At 32.5% G+C, this 16,712-nt stretch overlaps 2 protein-coding genes across 2 annotated transcripts; one reads left to right on the forward strand and one right to left on the reverse strand.

Annotated features, from left to right (window-relative positions):
- Positions 1-7,715: 7,715 nt before the first annotated feature.
- Positions 7,716-14,033, forward strand: LOC114713806 (U-box domain-containing protein 4-like). The gene is made up of 5 exons (XM_028898485.1): positions 7,716-7,853; positions 10,276-10,559; positions 11,855-11,971; positions 12,083-13,858; positions 13,952-14,033. Exons 2-5 carry the CDS (start codon positions 10,284-10,286, stop codon positions 14,003-14,005), a joined length of 2,223 nt encoding a protein of 740 aa, XP_028754318.1. The 5' UTR covers positions 7,716-7,853; positions 10,276-10,283; the 3' UTR covers positions 14,006-14,033.
- An 839-nt stretch (positions 14,034-14,872) lies between these two features.
- LOC114713799 (peroxidase 4-like) lies at positions 14,873-15,273 on the reverse strand (the record flags this gene model as incomplete). Its single annotated transcript, XM_028898476.1, has 1 exon — positions 14,873-15,273. A coding segment is annotated over one exon (401 nt), but the record flags the coding sequence as incomplete, so codon positions are not given.
- Positions 15,274-16,712: the final 1,439 nt, after the last annotated feature.

The following is a 16,712-nucleotide window of genomic DNA, read 5'->3' on the forward strand; positions in this document are numbered from 1 at the left end:
GGTTCCAATGGATATACAATAAGGTAATAAATGAGGTGTGACAAATATTAGAAAATTATTTAATGATTTATTTGAGTTTATAAAATTATTTTCAGGCCCTGGATGTGAAAGGATTATTTTTATAATATTTATTTCTGAAATCTTATTGATAAAGCTTGATTTCAGAAAAAATTCAAAATAAATAGTTAAAGATTGAGATAAATTTCAAAAATTTTTAGGGGCCTTTCCTATAATAAAGTATGATTTTTTATGGGAAGAAATTAATTTTTGGAGATCTAAAAATATTTTTGAAAATTAGAAGGCAATTTTAGTTGATACAACGAAATCGGGTGAAAAAATATTTGGAGATGCGAGATGATATTTCTTCCTGCTTTCTCCAGCCCATTGAACATTAATTTGGACAAGGAATAAACAGTAATTTTGTGGCCCAAGTGCTGCACATGATTATGGAATAAAATAATACAAAATATTATATGATTTTATCTAAAACCTTATTCTTTAAGGGACACTTGTATACTCTCATATTGCTGCAGCATCTAAGGTGTCCACATGGACATAACATTTCAGATTTTCAAGGGACACATGAAAGTAAGAGAAGGCCACATTGAGATCTATAAATACCCCCTTTTCTACCTTTAATTTTTGGTTTTTGAAACACTTGAAGGGGGAGATTTTGCTATAGAAAAACTGACTTTGGCAGGCCAACTTCACACAAATTTTAGCTAAAAATTATCAAGCAAGAATCAAGGATTAATCAAGGTATGATCAAGCTTTAATTTGGCTATGATTCTAGCTTTGTTTCAAGTGGAACTTGTGGCAAAATTCCCATGGTATCTTGATGTCCAGATTTTTGAAATAATGAGGAATATTTAGGGAAGGATAGAGACCATGATTTAGAGCTTGGAATAGCTTGTTTGGTTGATGTTTGGATTTATTTTTGGAAGAAATTTCAAGTTTCCCTTATTATACAATGTTTCGGCTAGTATGAAATTTGAAGGTTAGAGATTGTTTCAATGTAATTTAATAATTTTAATGAGTTTAAAAGATATTTTTGCATAGAGAAACACCAAGAAAAAGTATTTAAAATCATTGGAATCAAAAATAAAAATTTTAAAATATAATACCCTACTACTCAGCCAACATCATTTGAAGCAAAAGGAATGTGATTTTATTAAATATGATTCGATATTTGGATTCTACATGAAAAACTGTGTAGGAATGGATTAAGAGATTGATGGAAACAAAAAGAAAATAATTATGTCAAAAATAAAGGAAAAAGAATTTAATTGAGTTTTAATGTTGCACAAAAGTGTTATTACTTGGATTATTGATAATTTGGCATGTGTTTATGCTTCGATTGATAGGCATTTGTGCAAGAAAATAAAAAAGGGCATCAAGTCTTAAGAGAGGCCGAAATTATGGATTAAAAGAGGTAGCATGGAATTTATAATTTTGATGTTAACTTACTTGGTTGTTACATGACATGATTCCTTGATTTTATGCCACATGGTATTTGAAATTATTTGATGATAATGTGGTTGATTTGTTTGCATGGTATGCCTTGGCATAATGCATTAATATATTGATTTGGAATGATTTGATATGGTCTTTATATGGCAAAGAGGTAAAGAAATATTTTATGAATTGATTGTGACATATCTTGCATGTTTAACATTATTATTGTAATTTCTTTGCTACTGAGATTTCTATAAAATTTCATTCCTCTCTTTGTTCAAATAACACCAATAGGACAAGCAAGTAGTGTGGATAAAGGCAAGGAAATGGTGCCTTCATGAAGAAAATTTTATGAATTTTGTTTAGAATTATCTTGGACTTTATGTACAAGTTTGTAATATTTTTGAATATATATTTGAATAACTTTTAAAGCTTATAAATTATGAAGAATGACTCATTATATGTAGTGATATATGGCTGAAGCATGTTGGAATGATTGTGGTTTCATTTGGTTAAGTTTTGGCATGAAAAGGGTAAAAGTTGACTTTTTAAGGTCAAAATTTGACCATGTGAGATTTTAAGCAAATGATGGATCTTGGATGTGAAACTTAACAGTCCAATAGATCATGTTTTTGCCTTTAAAACAAATGGTATTTTATTAAATTTGGAGTTTTGTATAGAGAGTTATGCATTTTTAAAGTTAGGTATAAATCCTGAAAAATTAAAAAAATGACTAAATGAACTATTTCATGTAAAAACTGGGCACAAATTACAAGCTCCAGGTAGGACTTACAGCCATATCATTTTGATTTTTTTAGAATTAGTTATGATTTTTCAAAGTTTGGAAAAATTATGGATTTTCATAAATAAACACCCGAGAGAGAAGTTTTAAAAGCTCAAAATTTTCTAACTTAAGGACCTAAGAAATGGTTCTAATTGCTCCCACTTGATATAAAATTAAGTATTAAAGTAAGGTGTGACATTAACTAATTTGTAAATATCATACAGTTGTGCCAAACAGAGAAATTTACCAATATCTTTAACGTCCTAATAAAAAAAATAGAATAAAGATAAGTAATATAAGAAGTATATGAAAGAAAAATCAGAAAATGATGGTGTGTTTTGTACCATTAGAGATATGACGTCAATAAGTCTTTCAGGCCATAAAATAAAATATCTTTTTACTTGGCTTAGCTTGCCAACCTCGTCACTAGGGAACAGTACGTTTACATCTACCTTATCCTCTTGAACAGCTGTAACCGTCACCTTGATCAAGTTCGCTTGAATTTTTTGATGATGAATTTTAAGCTCTTATGTGTATTTAATGGCATTGGCAACAACACGCATATTTGGGTCATCTAAATAGAGAACACAAGGTTCTCTATCATTTGGTGTGGGACTAGGATTAAATAGAGCTGACGGCACTTGTGGATTAAAGCTCCCTTTTGTGCTTCTATAGGCTGGGCAATTATGAGTATATTGTAGGGGATTGATAAACGCGCAACAGAAATAAATTAAAAAAAATCAATCCCTTGCTCGGATCTACCGATCGTGTTTAAGTCAAGTAGTAAGAAGCATTACCTTCGGTGTTCGATTTCTTGGTGGCTCGGTGATTCCGCCGTTTAGGATGCCTCTGCTCGCCTCCTTTGTCGTTCGAAGTCGACAACTCCGGTCGGCTTCCTCTACCGGTATCCACACGAATAGCCCTCAATCTCGAACGACGTGCTAGCGTCTTTGTCCGTCTAGGGTTTTCAAAGAATCCGTCCTCCCTTCTCTCCTTTTTGGCCGTCTCTTATCTGCTTAGTGCTTTCACTCTCACACTTAAAACCCTAGCTCCTCATATCAAATATATAGGATGCTATAAGTTTAATGAATGATATTTAATTTCGAAATTAATCCTAAATTAATTCCGAAATTAATACAATATTGCCTAATCAGATAAGAGAACAATTAAATAAATATGGTTTATATTAAATCCGTCTCACATATTTAATTCACCTATTTATTTAATTCAAAATAAAGATATGACGAAATTAATTTATATAGATTTAATTTATCCTTATAAATTAAATCTAACAATTAATATCTCTTATATTTATATAATATATATATACAAATTTATATATATATATATATATATATACACACACACGTCCACCCTATATTATTCATTGAATCTGGACATATCTTAGATTCAATGAATCTGGACATCATAACTCGTGTTGGGCTATTTTGTGTGCGACCCTGTAGGCCCATATGAAGTTGGCAGTGGGCCATTGACTATAATGACTCACAAGTCGTAAGCGGTCTCTAGCAAGACATCACAACTACCCAAATCATATGAGGATCGTTGAACGATGTAACCTTTCATACAACCATATCGCGTCCCTTTTGTCACACAACATTTTGGTCACGGATGAGGCATGGAGAACGTCATCCTCCTATTCATGACCGTTACTTTCTTGATCCCTGAGTAGTCTGAGTATAGAAACGGAACTACCTTTCCATTATAGTATGGCTATACATTTCTCAGACGCACTCATCGAGGGGCCTAGTAATATCTCTCTACGAATGTGATGGACAAATTCCATCTTGACCATTCACATTCCTCCGCATGAAAAACCACTAAGCCTGAACATAGTCTTTATGATCACTCGATCAAAAGTGACTTTTGACCAGGTCAAAGCTAAGCATTTCTAATGTAGGAATCCATGATAATCTCAGGTCAAAGGTCACAGTGACATGGTTTATATATGAGAGAAGCTTATGACTTAACCTATGCAGCTCTCTCATAGCGGGTCGGTCCAACACCTTGTACTCTTACATGTGCCTATGACTTTAATTTATATCTCTATATATCTTTAAAATCATACTGGTCTTATTTCATCTCTGCTCCCACATAGATGACCGACCAGGGACATTTAGGATAAACCATGAGTTATCCAAGGATAGTCATCACAGTAAACATACAAATAATATGATAACATAATTAATAAATTCATAAATTAACAATGTTCATAGCAATATGATTGGCCCCTAGGGCACAATTTCCAACATATATGGCACAAATGAAAGAATGAAATTAAATCGAAACAATGTTGGTAAAATTCGAAACAATTTAATCTAGCAAATTAAGCGATTTAGAAAATTTAGAAATAAGGAACATAAATTAAAACTTTTTACAAGAAATAAAAGATTATCTAATATTAATTAAGTTGATATCTTATAACTTGATCTCAACCATTTTACAACTGTACTTCATTATTCAACTTAAATAAAAGTATAAGAAGTTAATATTTTAAATATATTTTTATTGGTCATTGCAATTTATCACCCAAAATTTTTTTACAATAAATAAAAACATGTTTATTTCTATTTAAACCCACCAATTTATTTAAATCTAACCACTATTAATTGTTTCTAGCTCAAATTCATATAGTTCATACACATAGGCATTTCATCAAACACCTAAAGTACAACAATAAAATCTTTAAAACCACTCCTTCTTCATAATTCATGGCTATAATAATTTTTAAAAAAACCAAATAACATAAAATTGCAAAACTCAATTCCATTCCATTGCTTATACATAGAGGCATTTCATCAAACATCTAAATTGCAATACAATCAGAAAACTCCTAATTCTAACGGGTTCAAGTACTGTAGCAATACAAAACACGGTGAGTTGCAGACTACCCACGATGAGCTGATTTATAGTGGCAAGCTAGAACTACCCATGGCAAGCTAATCTAGGAGGAGACAAGGGAAGAAAATATGAGCAAGGAAGGAGGAAAGAGAGGAAGAAAATGTGAAATGGGGGAGGGGAGAGTGTCGACCTCAAGCTAGAAATGGGGTAGGGGGGACTGTAAATCGACTGCGAGCTAGAAGGTGGAAGCTGAAAGTGGGACCGAGAGCTGAATGTGGAAGCTGGAAATGGGGCCGCGAGCTAAAGGTAGAAGCTAGGAATTGGGGGGGAGGATAGAGCACGAAACGAAGGGAAGGGGGACAGCTGAAGGTGGAAGTTGGAATTGGGGGGAGGAGTGGGACAGAGTGCAAAATGGGGGGGCGAGCTGAGGGTGGAAACTGGAGGGCATGACATAGTGCAAAATGTGGGGCAAGGGGGATCAGGGTAGTGTGAAATGTGAAAGGGGGGTAGGGCTGTAAATTATTTTCAACAGGGCCCCATACTCATCTGGTACACTAGACCAGACAAGTATACACCCATATACTTGTCTGGTCCACTAGACCAAAAGAGTATCTCGGCTCATACTCATCTATTATGGCCCAACAGAAGAGTAGGGGGCCCTATACTCTTCTGTTTGGTGTAATTAGACGAATATATCACCCTTTTTTTCTCTGTTTTTAATTTTAGACGAAAATAGGGGACGACAATGGACTTTTTGTAGTAGTGAATCATGAGTTGAAAAAATCCAATTTCAAACTTTACTTTCTAGTCAACACTTGTTATTTTATATTCTATCATATAGTTTGACTTTTTAATCTATAGCGAGGCAAAGTGGGGCCAAAATCAAAAACTTTGTGGTCAACCATGGCTTAGAACACTATTTTCATTCATATTTGGTAAAAGATCATGTCTAATAAAATCGTTAATTTTCTTCTACAACAAAAAAAACTAAGTTAATAGAGACAGCTCAAATTCTACTCTATAATACTTAAATTTGGTCCAATAATATTATATATTAACAGTATAAAAAATATATTTTATTATATGTTTTAAGTACTACTCATGTGGAAGATTTGAACTTTGTCAATGTGAAAAAAAAAATCATCTTTTTTTAGCCGAAATGAAAAAGAAAATCATATTTGATGACTTATTTCTAATTAATCTGATGAAAGTAATTGGTTAATGCAACTCATATTTCATAGTAACTAGAGTTGAAATCTTACAATCAATGTGAAGACATTATTAATATACAATTTCGAAAGATTTTTATAATTTTTATTTGAATCCTATGAATTGCTAATATTCTGAAAAATTTGAATCCAACTCGCACAAATTTTCTTTTTACAGAAAAAAAATCACCAAAATAACATTCAACTAAAAGTTTTTGGAATGATCCCATTTCTAAAGCGGAAGAAGACTATTTTTTTTCCCCCGCCAAAGAGAAGAAGACTGATTAATTTGATAATATTGAGCAAAACCAAAGCTGCATGAAGTAAGAAAAATAGGTAAAGCAAAAATGTACTTATAAATTCTCTAATTTTTCACAAAATTTGACCTTTATCCCTTAATTTTAGAAAGCGTTTATCAACTTCATTAAAAGATGATATACTACAATTTTAAATGCTAATAAATTAAAACATTCTAAAAGAATTATCTTTTAATTAATCAAATCGTTTTTTATTTTTAAAATTAAATTTAGTATGTCAATATTTAAAAATGTTTTTTTAACATTTAAATTTATAATTTCGACACTTTTTATTAATGAAACTGAAAAGACACATTTCGATTATCTGTATGGGCTTTTTTCCCCTCCTCTTTTTGGTCTTACTTGTATATACTTCTTTTGGTTCTATTTATAAGCTTTAAATTTAAGAAGGAATGTGGTCCATTTTATAAGTTTTAATTTGGGTTGTTCTTAATATTTAATGTATTTTTTTAATGTTGTCTTTAATTATTTATCTCTTATCACATTTCTCCACACATTCACTTTCATCCTTTTTTTTATTTATTATAAAAGCATATTTGTAAACAAAAACATATTTATAATCTATTTATTATTTTTAACTAATTTTAATTATTTATTTATTATTCATGAATTAGGTATTTGAAGCTTATAATAATAACATGGGGAAGTAATTTACATCAACTTGCCCTCCTTTTGGTCTGACTTGTATATAATTTTTTTTTTTTGGTGACAAATTTTTAGGAAAGGGGTTGGGCTTACCCACGATCCAAGGGCAGGGCAACTAACCCTTGACTCCAGTCCAACCCAGCGCCGTAGCTTAAACTGAGACTTTGTTTTACGGGCTGAAGCCTTGGCTCCGAAGATGCCTCCCCCAGCGCCGTGACTGGAGCCACACCTAAGTGACCTTCCCCAGGATCGAACCCCCTCAGTGAGAGTATCCGACCCCTGACTTGTATATAATTTATATCAACTTGCCAGTCGCCTCTGACTTCTTCACCTTCCATATTTGAATATTTGACCATTTCGAGCGAATCAAAGTAAACGATGAGGCCACCTCAAAAACCCACTATTCTGAAATCATTTTCCATTGTCGGAAGCTTCCTTTATATTGATCTTCTGGATGCCGCTGCCGGTAGCCGGAACACCAAGCCAAGTCGCGTTCCTCTTTCACCGGAGCTCGCCGCCAGCTGTCACAGTTAGAAGCAAGCAGCTTCCATTTCAATCGCTTCGTCTGATTCTACAACACAGGTTAGCCTTTGTTCTTTTTCTTAATTATTACTCCCTGATGAATTTATTAATCCAAATTTTGATATTATATATATATATACTGTTATTGATTATGTTCGTTGATATCGTGAACACATTGGAAAATACAAATCTGGGTTTCAGATCGGATTGCTTGCCTGAGTCTGCAGTTTTTATAGAGCAACAAACACTACCGGAAAACATAATTTTGTGATAACAGAAAATATCTAAATTTTATAATCAAAAGGAAATTATTTTTTAATCTTTATTTTTCCAATATTTTTTTGATGATCCGATTTACACCTTTCTGAACTTTTTTCATTTGTCACAAAATATTTTCATGAGAATGCTTACAAAATTTTTTGACAATTGTTTGCGTCTTCTTTTCTCCATATTTTGATAGTTTTGTTCATGGTATTGCCCATGAATTTTTTGGAAAAAATTTTATGCGGAAAAAATCTATGACAATTTTTTGTGAAATTTTTAGAGGAAAAAAATTTTGAGTACACTGATTTTCGGAGAAAATTTTTTATTTTTGTAGTGAAAACTTATACGGTTTCTTTTAAGTTTCCTCTAGGATTCCAAAATCAAAGCCGGCTTTGTAATTTCCAATTTCTTTTCAATTAAAAAAAAAACTCCGAAAAAATGCAGAATCTCAGTATCATGGGTGTATAAATGAGATAATATTTTATTTAGCTTTTTGAAAGTAATCTTATACTACCTCCGGTCCTAATTATAAGACCCAGTTGACTAATTTGAAGAGATTAAGGAAGTAAGTTAAGTTAGTTATTTGTAACAAACAAGTATTGTCATTCCTAAAATATCCTTGCTAATTAAGTGTGTTGGTTAAAACTATCATTATTAGAAGGACTATCTTAGGAAAAAATGTATAAATATGAGAGACAAAATGGATTGGGGTCTTATAATTAGGACCAAACTAAAAGTCAAACGGGGTCTTATATTAAGGACCGGAGGTAGTACTATACAAGACAAGTATGTGAGAATATTTTGGCTTTACTTGTGTGAAAGAACTTTTTCAAAGTTTTTTTTTTTTGAGTTTTCGAAACTCCCCAGTAATTTTTTTTTTCTAGACACATATATCCTCTTATCAGAAATAATTTTGTTCAAGACACTGTCAAGTACTAAATATGAACATCTCTCGCAGTGATGATTTGAATCTTAGTTTGCTATGTTGTGAAGGACTGATCTTTTCAATTGGATTCAACCCCGTTGCTTATAGTTTTTTTTTTTTCCCGGTTACATAAGAGAAATAGCTAGGATGCCCAAACTAAAACAAAAGATTAATCTAAAAGGAGATTGAAGCTCAAACTATCTTTCAGAAGAAGTGCTTTAATTCTCTAGAAATATGTTGAGTCTTGATTTCCCAAGAAAAGGCCATTAATCCCCATATTTCCAAAAGAACAAGACTGCAGGTTTCCTGTGTCTATTTTTCAGCAACATATATACTAAGGTCTTAGAATCAAATTCTTCTTCTTGATAACAAACAGAAAAGTTTATGTGAGTTATATCTTGGGAGCTCACCAAGACCAAGAAATACCCCCAAACTGGGAGTGCTTATAAACGTACTAGTATGATCCTCCTAAACCTAAAGTCCCAAGTTAACTCGAGGCCTCTGAACACCGCCCATTGTTGGTGACAGTTTATTTTGAATTGAATAGCATATATGAGATAAGCTGTAACCAAAGTCTGGCCCAAAGAAAAAAGTAACCAAGGTCTGGCCCATAAAATTAGTCAAGTTCGATCCATTGAGCCCAGTTCAAAATATTTTAGGCCTAAGAGCCCAATTCACAGTTAAATTGTCATATGCATCTCTTCGTCTGGGCCTCCTTTTTGGTGGTTAAACAAAGTTTCGGTATATATTTTCCATGTCTGAATATGGCTGTCCTTTTTTCTACTTCAACAATACTGGTTGGGTAATTCTCTTACGAAAAGTCAAAGCAAAAAGTAAGTCTATTATCTGCCTCTCATGGATTTGTTTTCAAGGTCAACTTTTACAGCATTTTTAGTGGTTGAGGAGATTTCATGGGGGATCACAGTTTCAACTACAAATGTTTTCGATCTTCTCTCTATTAGATCTCCAATTCTCCCTTCTTTGCTTCCAATGCTCAATCGCTTCAAGTATTGACTACAGTCAAAAAATTTGCAAACGTTGCTAAGTCTAGCCAAAAAATCAATGCAAGTTATCTTGAAGGACGTCCTCTCTTTTTGCCAGTTGTTTTCTGTTCTGGATGTAGTACTAATTCCTGCCTCTTATTCAATATTTTCTAGATTTCCTTCTACTTTTCCATTGTCTGTAATGTACATATAATATTACTCGTTTTATTAATATTATTATTTGATCTTTTTCATATATATATATATATATATATATATATATAACTTACAAATTTTATTACTGATGCAGGCATATCTATGGAGATATCGTTGTTAAATGTACTTGTTAATGTGATATCCTCGTTTTCGCACTTAAGATTTTCCAGAAACGTGAGCTCAGAACCTATGTTGAAGTATTACCAAAAGGAAGAGGAGATACTCAAGCTGTTAAAGCCAACACTTGAAGCCATCACTAATACTGATTTAGCCTCTGATGAAGTGCTTCTGAAGATATTTGAAGAACTGAACCAGGCTGTTCAGGAACTTAGGGAGCTTTTCGAGAGTTGGCAACTATTGTGTAGCAAATTTTACATTGTAAGTCTCATACATAAATCTATAACATCTCAATTGTTTATTGTGAACATAACATAAGGTTGGTTCCTTCACGGGGTTGTTGTCTTCATATCGGTTTTTGCAATGTTTTCTCTTTACTGAAACTAGCTAGTTTAGTTAAGCTCATATGGAATTACGAAGGCTGCAATTTAATTAGTTTGGGCCCATTTGGTTCTCTACAAAGCCAACTAATAATATATAATCCTCTGATCTTTAATGTAAGACTAATTAACTAATTTGATTAGATTAACGATGTTAGCTAAATTAGTCAATATGATTTTTTTTTCTTTCTAAAACACCCTAATCATCTACTTAATTTTCTTCCTCTTTCTTATTTGATTATTGTTGAGGGAATATCAATAGGGTTATTTGAAAACATTTAATAAATATATGAAATATGTCTTGTATATAGAACTAACATCAACTCTGAAATTAGATTCTACGTTAAGTACTAGAGGAGTATAATGTAAGCTTTTATATTATACTCTACCTCCAGCTCTAAATGTAGAACTATATAAGTAATTTTGTAAAGACTAAGAAAATTAATTAAGTTGATTATTTGTAAGAAAATGTGTGTTGGTTTTTCTAAAATATTCTATTTAATCATTTATTTTAATTTGTGTAATCAATTAAAATAGTTTGAAAGTATTGTGATTTGGTTGGCAAAAGTCTAATATATCCTAGCTCTTGTCTTTTAGTGGTGGCATTGCCAAATCGCCATTCACGAATAAGGGGCTTTTTGGTCTGTTTCTCTTATTTTTTAATTTAAAAATAAAAAATAGGCTAGTTTAATGCTTTGCAAAATACAAACTAAAGTAATAGTCATCATACTACACGACATTCCTTCACCTAGGTCTCTTTGCAAGCAACCAAATGGGCCCTTCGTGTCCTTTCAGATTTATCTTTCTATATAATTGCAAGTCTTGCTATGATTTAAATATCTTCATATAGAAGGTGGTGTGGTAATTTTTTTTGTATGGTACTTCTCGGATCCTAAATGTAAGATTCAATTTATAGTTTAAATTATATTTTATAAAATAGAGTTTATATTTAAATCAGAGGAGAAATTTTTACATGATCTATTAGGTTAGAAGTAGAAAATTTTTATAAGAACATCTGTTTCTATTAGATTATTGCCTTGTACAAAGTAGAACATGTAAAGAATCTTCACGTAGTCTATTAATGAATTTAGTGCTCCGCCCCCCCCCCCCCAAAAAAAAAAAACCACAAATCTCATGTTCGTTGTGGATTCTGACCACCTTTTTCTTGATCTCCAGGTTCTACAAGTTGAATCCTTGATATCTAAGATTCAGATTATGGCACTCAACATTTTCAACCAACTGAAAGCTTCCCATCAATGTCTCCCTAATGGATTAAGTTTTTCACACATAGAGGTATCAAACGCAATTAATCACTTAGCTCAAAGATTCTTGTTCTTGTTTTGATTCACATGTAAGATAAGAAATTAACGTAGGGTTTACATAATCAACATTATATATTTGCAGCACTGTATTGAGAAAGTAAAGAATTTGGGACATGAAGAAACATCATTTATCATCAAGGAAGCTATCATGGAACAAGTGGAAGGCTTAGGTCCTAGCTCAGAGGTCCTTGAAAAACTTGCTGAGAATTCGGGCCTGAGCTCTAATCAAGAGATTCTGATTGAGGCTTTGACACTTGAAAAGTTGAAGGAAAATGCAGAGCAGATTGAAAATACTACAGAAGCTGAATATCTACGCCAGATAATTACTCTTGTAACTTACATGCATGAGAGACTTATAATGCTCAAGGAAGCCCAGATCTCTAGCCAAGTTCCAGTACCTGCAGATTTTTGCTGTCCTCTCTCTTTGGAATTGATGAAAGATCCTGTGATTGTGTCATCAGGGCAAACTTATGAGCGAGTTTTCATTAAGAAGTGGATTGATCTAGGGCTTAACGTTTGTCCGAATACACGTCAGACTTTGGCTCATACCAACCTAATACCAAATTATACTGTGAAGGCATTGATTTTAAACTGGTGTGAATTGAACAATGTCAAGCTAGTTGATCCTTTAGTGTCCTCAAACTTGAATCATTGCAGCTCAACTTCAGAAGGTTCTTCTAATGACATGACTTGTAGGCAAAGTTTGGATATTTTAAGAATATCACAGACAAGTTCTGATAACATGTCTGTTAGCTCAGATGAAATCAGGGCAGATTTAGATGGCCAAGATTCGTCGTCACAATCTAGAAGGGAATCTTCCAATGCCTTAAGCTTAGAACAATATCAAACTCATGTTAGAACTGATCTTGATTCCACTGCATCTTTGAATGAGAATTTTCCTCAAGAAACAAAAGGTGATGACAAAGTCTTAAAAGCTCAGATGACTCCATCATCAGAGGCAAGGTCTGGAATCTTAAGTATATGGCAGCAACAACCAAAGAATTTAAGGTTAGGATCTTCACTTGTTGAAACTAGACCTAGTCCTTCTAGAATTGAAACCCAAGTTCAGAATTGGGCTAAAGAGTTGAAGAGCTCTTCAATTGATGCTCAAAGAGAAGCGACAGCAGAACTACGCCTTCTTGCTAAGCACAATATGGAAAATAGAATTATGATTGCAACTTGTGGAGTCATTACTTTATTAGTCAACCTACTCCAATCAACTGATACAAAGATCCAAGAAAATGCAGTTACGGCGCTTCTAAACTTATCGATCAACGACAATAACAAATTTGCAATTGCAGATGCTGGTGCAATTGATTCTCTAATTCATGTTCTTGAAACAGGAAGTCCTGAAGCCAAGGAGAATTCTGCAGCTGCACTTTATAGCCTATCAATGATGGAAGAAAATAGGATTAGTATAGGGAGATCACGGGCAATCAAGCCATTGGTAGGTTTACTAGCAAATGGAACCCCAGGAGGGAAAAAGGATGCTTCCACTGCATTGTTCAATCTGTCAATATTTCATGAAAACAAAGGACGGATTGTGCAGGCCGGCGCCATAAAGCACCTTGTGGGTTTAATGGATCCAGCAGCCGGAATGGTAGACAAGGTGGTGGCCCTTTTGGCAAATCTTGCATCAATTCCTGAAGGAAGAACTGAAATTGGTCATCAAGGTGCTATTCCTATTCTAGTTGATGTAATTGAGTTGGGTTCCGCAAGAGGGAAGGAAAATGCAGCTGCCACTCTTCTACATATTTGTTCAAATAGCACCAGGTTCTTGAGCTTAATGATCCATGAAGGAGCCATCCCACCATTAGTAGCATTATCACTATCAGGCACCCCAAGAGCCAAAGAAAAAGTATGTCACTATCTTTGTGGTTTCATATATTAGCTGCCTTATATAAATGATTAATTATTGATGAATCTTTTTTCTTTTTTATTCTGTATTTAGGCACAGGCTCTACTTAACCATTGTAGAAGTCAAAGACATGGTAGTGCTAGATGAGGTTGATTTCATTTCTACAACTTCAAAATCATTCTGAAGTTTTTTGGGTCAACTCTAATTGAATATCTCAAATGTGTATATATATTACATGGTTCAGATAAGATATGTACTACTTCTTAATTTCTTGTAGTGGAAGAAACATCTTCATGGAGGGTTGATTCTGTCCTCGAAAGGAAAGCCTTTCATGTGAAGAAAGATTATATACATACATGCAAGTTCATCTTGTTTCTGGAAAAAAATTAGTATCTGTGTGTTGTGTGTATCAGTTTTATAGAACTTGGAAATAGTTGTATTGCTCGTGTTAAAATAATACCATTGCAAGCATGAATAATATAAGTAAAACCTTCTCAACAAAAATTTGGGAAGATGCTTCTTAATTTTGACAATATCATTTCACATATATTATATAGTCTCTAGATCATGGGGTTTATATCTAGTCCTAAATATATAAGCTAGTTAGGAAGCTAATTTTAAATGTAAAATATTAATATACTGTATCTTATATTTATCATTTTCCTCAACTAAATTCATCTAACTTATGAAATGATATATAATCTAAGGTATTTTAGGGCGATCATGTCAATTTATTTACCTTCCTTAATTTATCCAAATTAATTAAACTGCTATTACATTAATGATAGGAGATGTACTTGACGATTACTCTGCATCACACAAGAATAGAAGTATATAGAAGCATAAATACTTTCATAATATAGATAAAGTGAACATACATATTTTAGTAAGTCTTGCCATTCTTTTTTTTTTTTTTAAGAGATATCCTTGCTTATTAATTACGAAGAAATATTACAAATAACATCAACGCAAGACAGCAAATACTAATTCCACCATTAATTTTCCCCATTGAAATCAAAGAGGCTTGTAATTCACCCTCCTGCAGTTCTCTCTGATCTCTCCATTTGGATAAAGCAAGGGTCTGATGTCTCCCATCCTGATCATGCCATTGACAAAGTCATGATAAAAGGCCCTCTTGTTCAGAGCATAAGTTCGGACCAGCGAATCGGTGGAGCCACCACTGAAGAGAGCTTGATCGGAGTGAAGAAGTCCCTTCTTCTTGAGGAGATTCTTGAAGTAGCCATTGTCAAAATAGTTTGGAGTTGTAACGTCCAAGTTTGCTACAAAATTAGTTGGAGTATTAGTCAGTGGACAGAGGTTCTGCTTGGCCTTGGCAAAAGAAGGGTCAATATTGGTATCGTTATATACCCGCGCTGTGAAAGTAGGGCATCTTGCTTGCCCTATTGTGTGGCCTCCTGAAAGAAAAAACACAAGAAAAAAACATGTTGACAAATTAAAGCACTTAATAAATGTAATACTTTATTTATTAGTCCTTATAAGAAAAATTTAATGAAACATTTGTTTTCCATTTTTAAAATTACCTTTACTTTCTTTCACTTCTAGTTTAGATAATGAGTTTAATTAATTTGATTAAAGGTAACTTCATTCAAAGTTCTAAATTTTTTATATTTAAGCTATTTTAATAATTTTCTTAATCTTAATAAAGTAGTTAACATATATATAATGCTATCTCTGGTCCTAATTATAAGACCTTATTTATAGTTTATAAACGAAATCTTATAATTAGAATCACAGATATTAACAAAAAAGGTATTATCATTAGGACTAGAGGTAGTAAAAAGGATGGGGGAGTACATGGTGGTCATGTTAGGAGAGAGAAATATTAAAATCACTGATCATAAGTTTATACTGTAAAAGTCAATAATAATGAATTCTTGGTTAATGTAATCTTTGGTCCTTTAAGTTTGCTCTCATTTTGGTTCTGGTCCCTCAAATTTTAAACCGTAAGTTTTGATCCCTGAAGGGACAAAAGAGTCCAAGTATTATTAGATTATAGGGATTAATATTATAAATAAAAGAAACTTGAGGGATCAAAACCTAGGGTTTGAAATTTGGGATCAAAACTAAAATAGATAAACTTGAGGGACCAAAGTTTGTATTGCCCCCTAAATTCTTCTTTGAAAAATTACTATGAGATTCCAAGAAAAAATGTAATTACAAAAAAAAAAACATAATGATAAGTGAGCATCATGGACTTTGCTATTATTAATTTCTACATTGAAACTTGACTTTGACTTATTATAAGACTTTTTGATAATTACATTGTTTTTTTTAGGACTACAATGATTTTCCCCTCTTTTTTCACAAGTGCCCTTATTAATGTATTGGAGAGATTATCATATATATAAAAAAAACTAAAAGTAATTAAGATAAATACTATCTCCTGTCCTAATTATGAGACCTCATTTATAGTTTGTATATTATAAATAAGATCTTATAATTAGAATTGCAGGTTTATAAACTACAAACAAAGTCTTATAACTAAGATCGGAGGTAGTATATGGGTTTTAATTGGAGGGCACATAATCTTGAAAAGTAATGATACTATTTTTTTTTTACTATTTTAATGATACAAACTAATTTTTTAATTTAATAAAATAATTAAAAGTGTCTTATAATAAGGGGTGGAGTGAGTATGATTAAGGAAAAATGATTTTAAAAAAAACACCTGCTGAATTTCAAAATAACAAATAGGTGATTGTAATAGATTTTGATACGGCAAAATCATTAAAAAATAGTCAAAACTATTATAGAGTAATTATGACCTATTTGTCTTTTTAAATTTTAATAAGTATTTTTTAATCATTTTTCCTATGATTAATTGATATATCAA

The sequence above is a fragment of the Neltuma alba genome, unplaced genomic scaffold (assembly GCF_004799145.2).
Source record: "Neltuma alba isolate B1F8T4 unplaced genomic scaffold, ASM479914v2 tig00001908_pilon, whole genome shotgun sequence".
Classification (NCBI taxonomy): Eukaryota; Viridiplantae; Streptophyta; class Magnoliopsida; order Fabales; family Fabaceae; genus Neltuma; species Neltuma alba.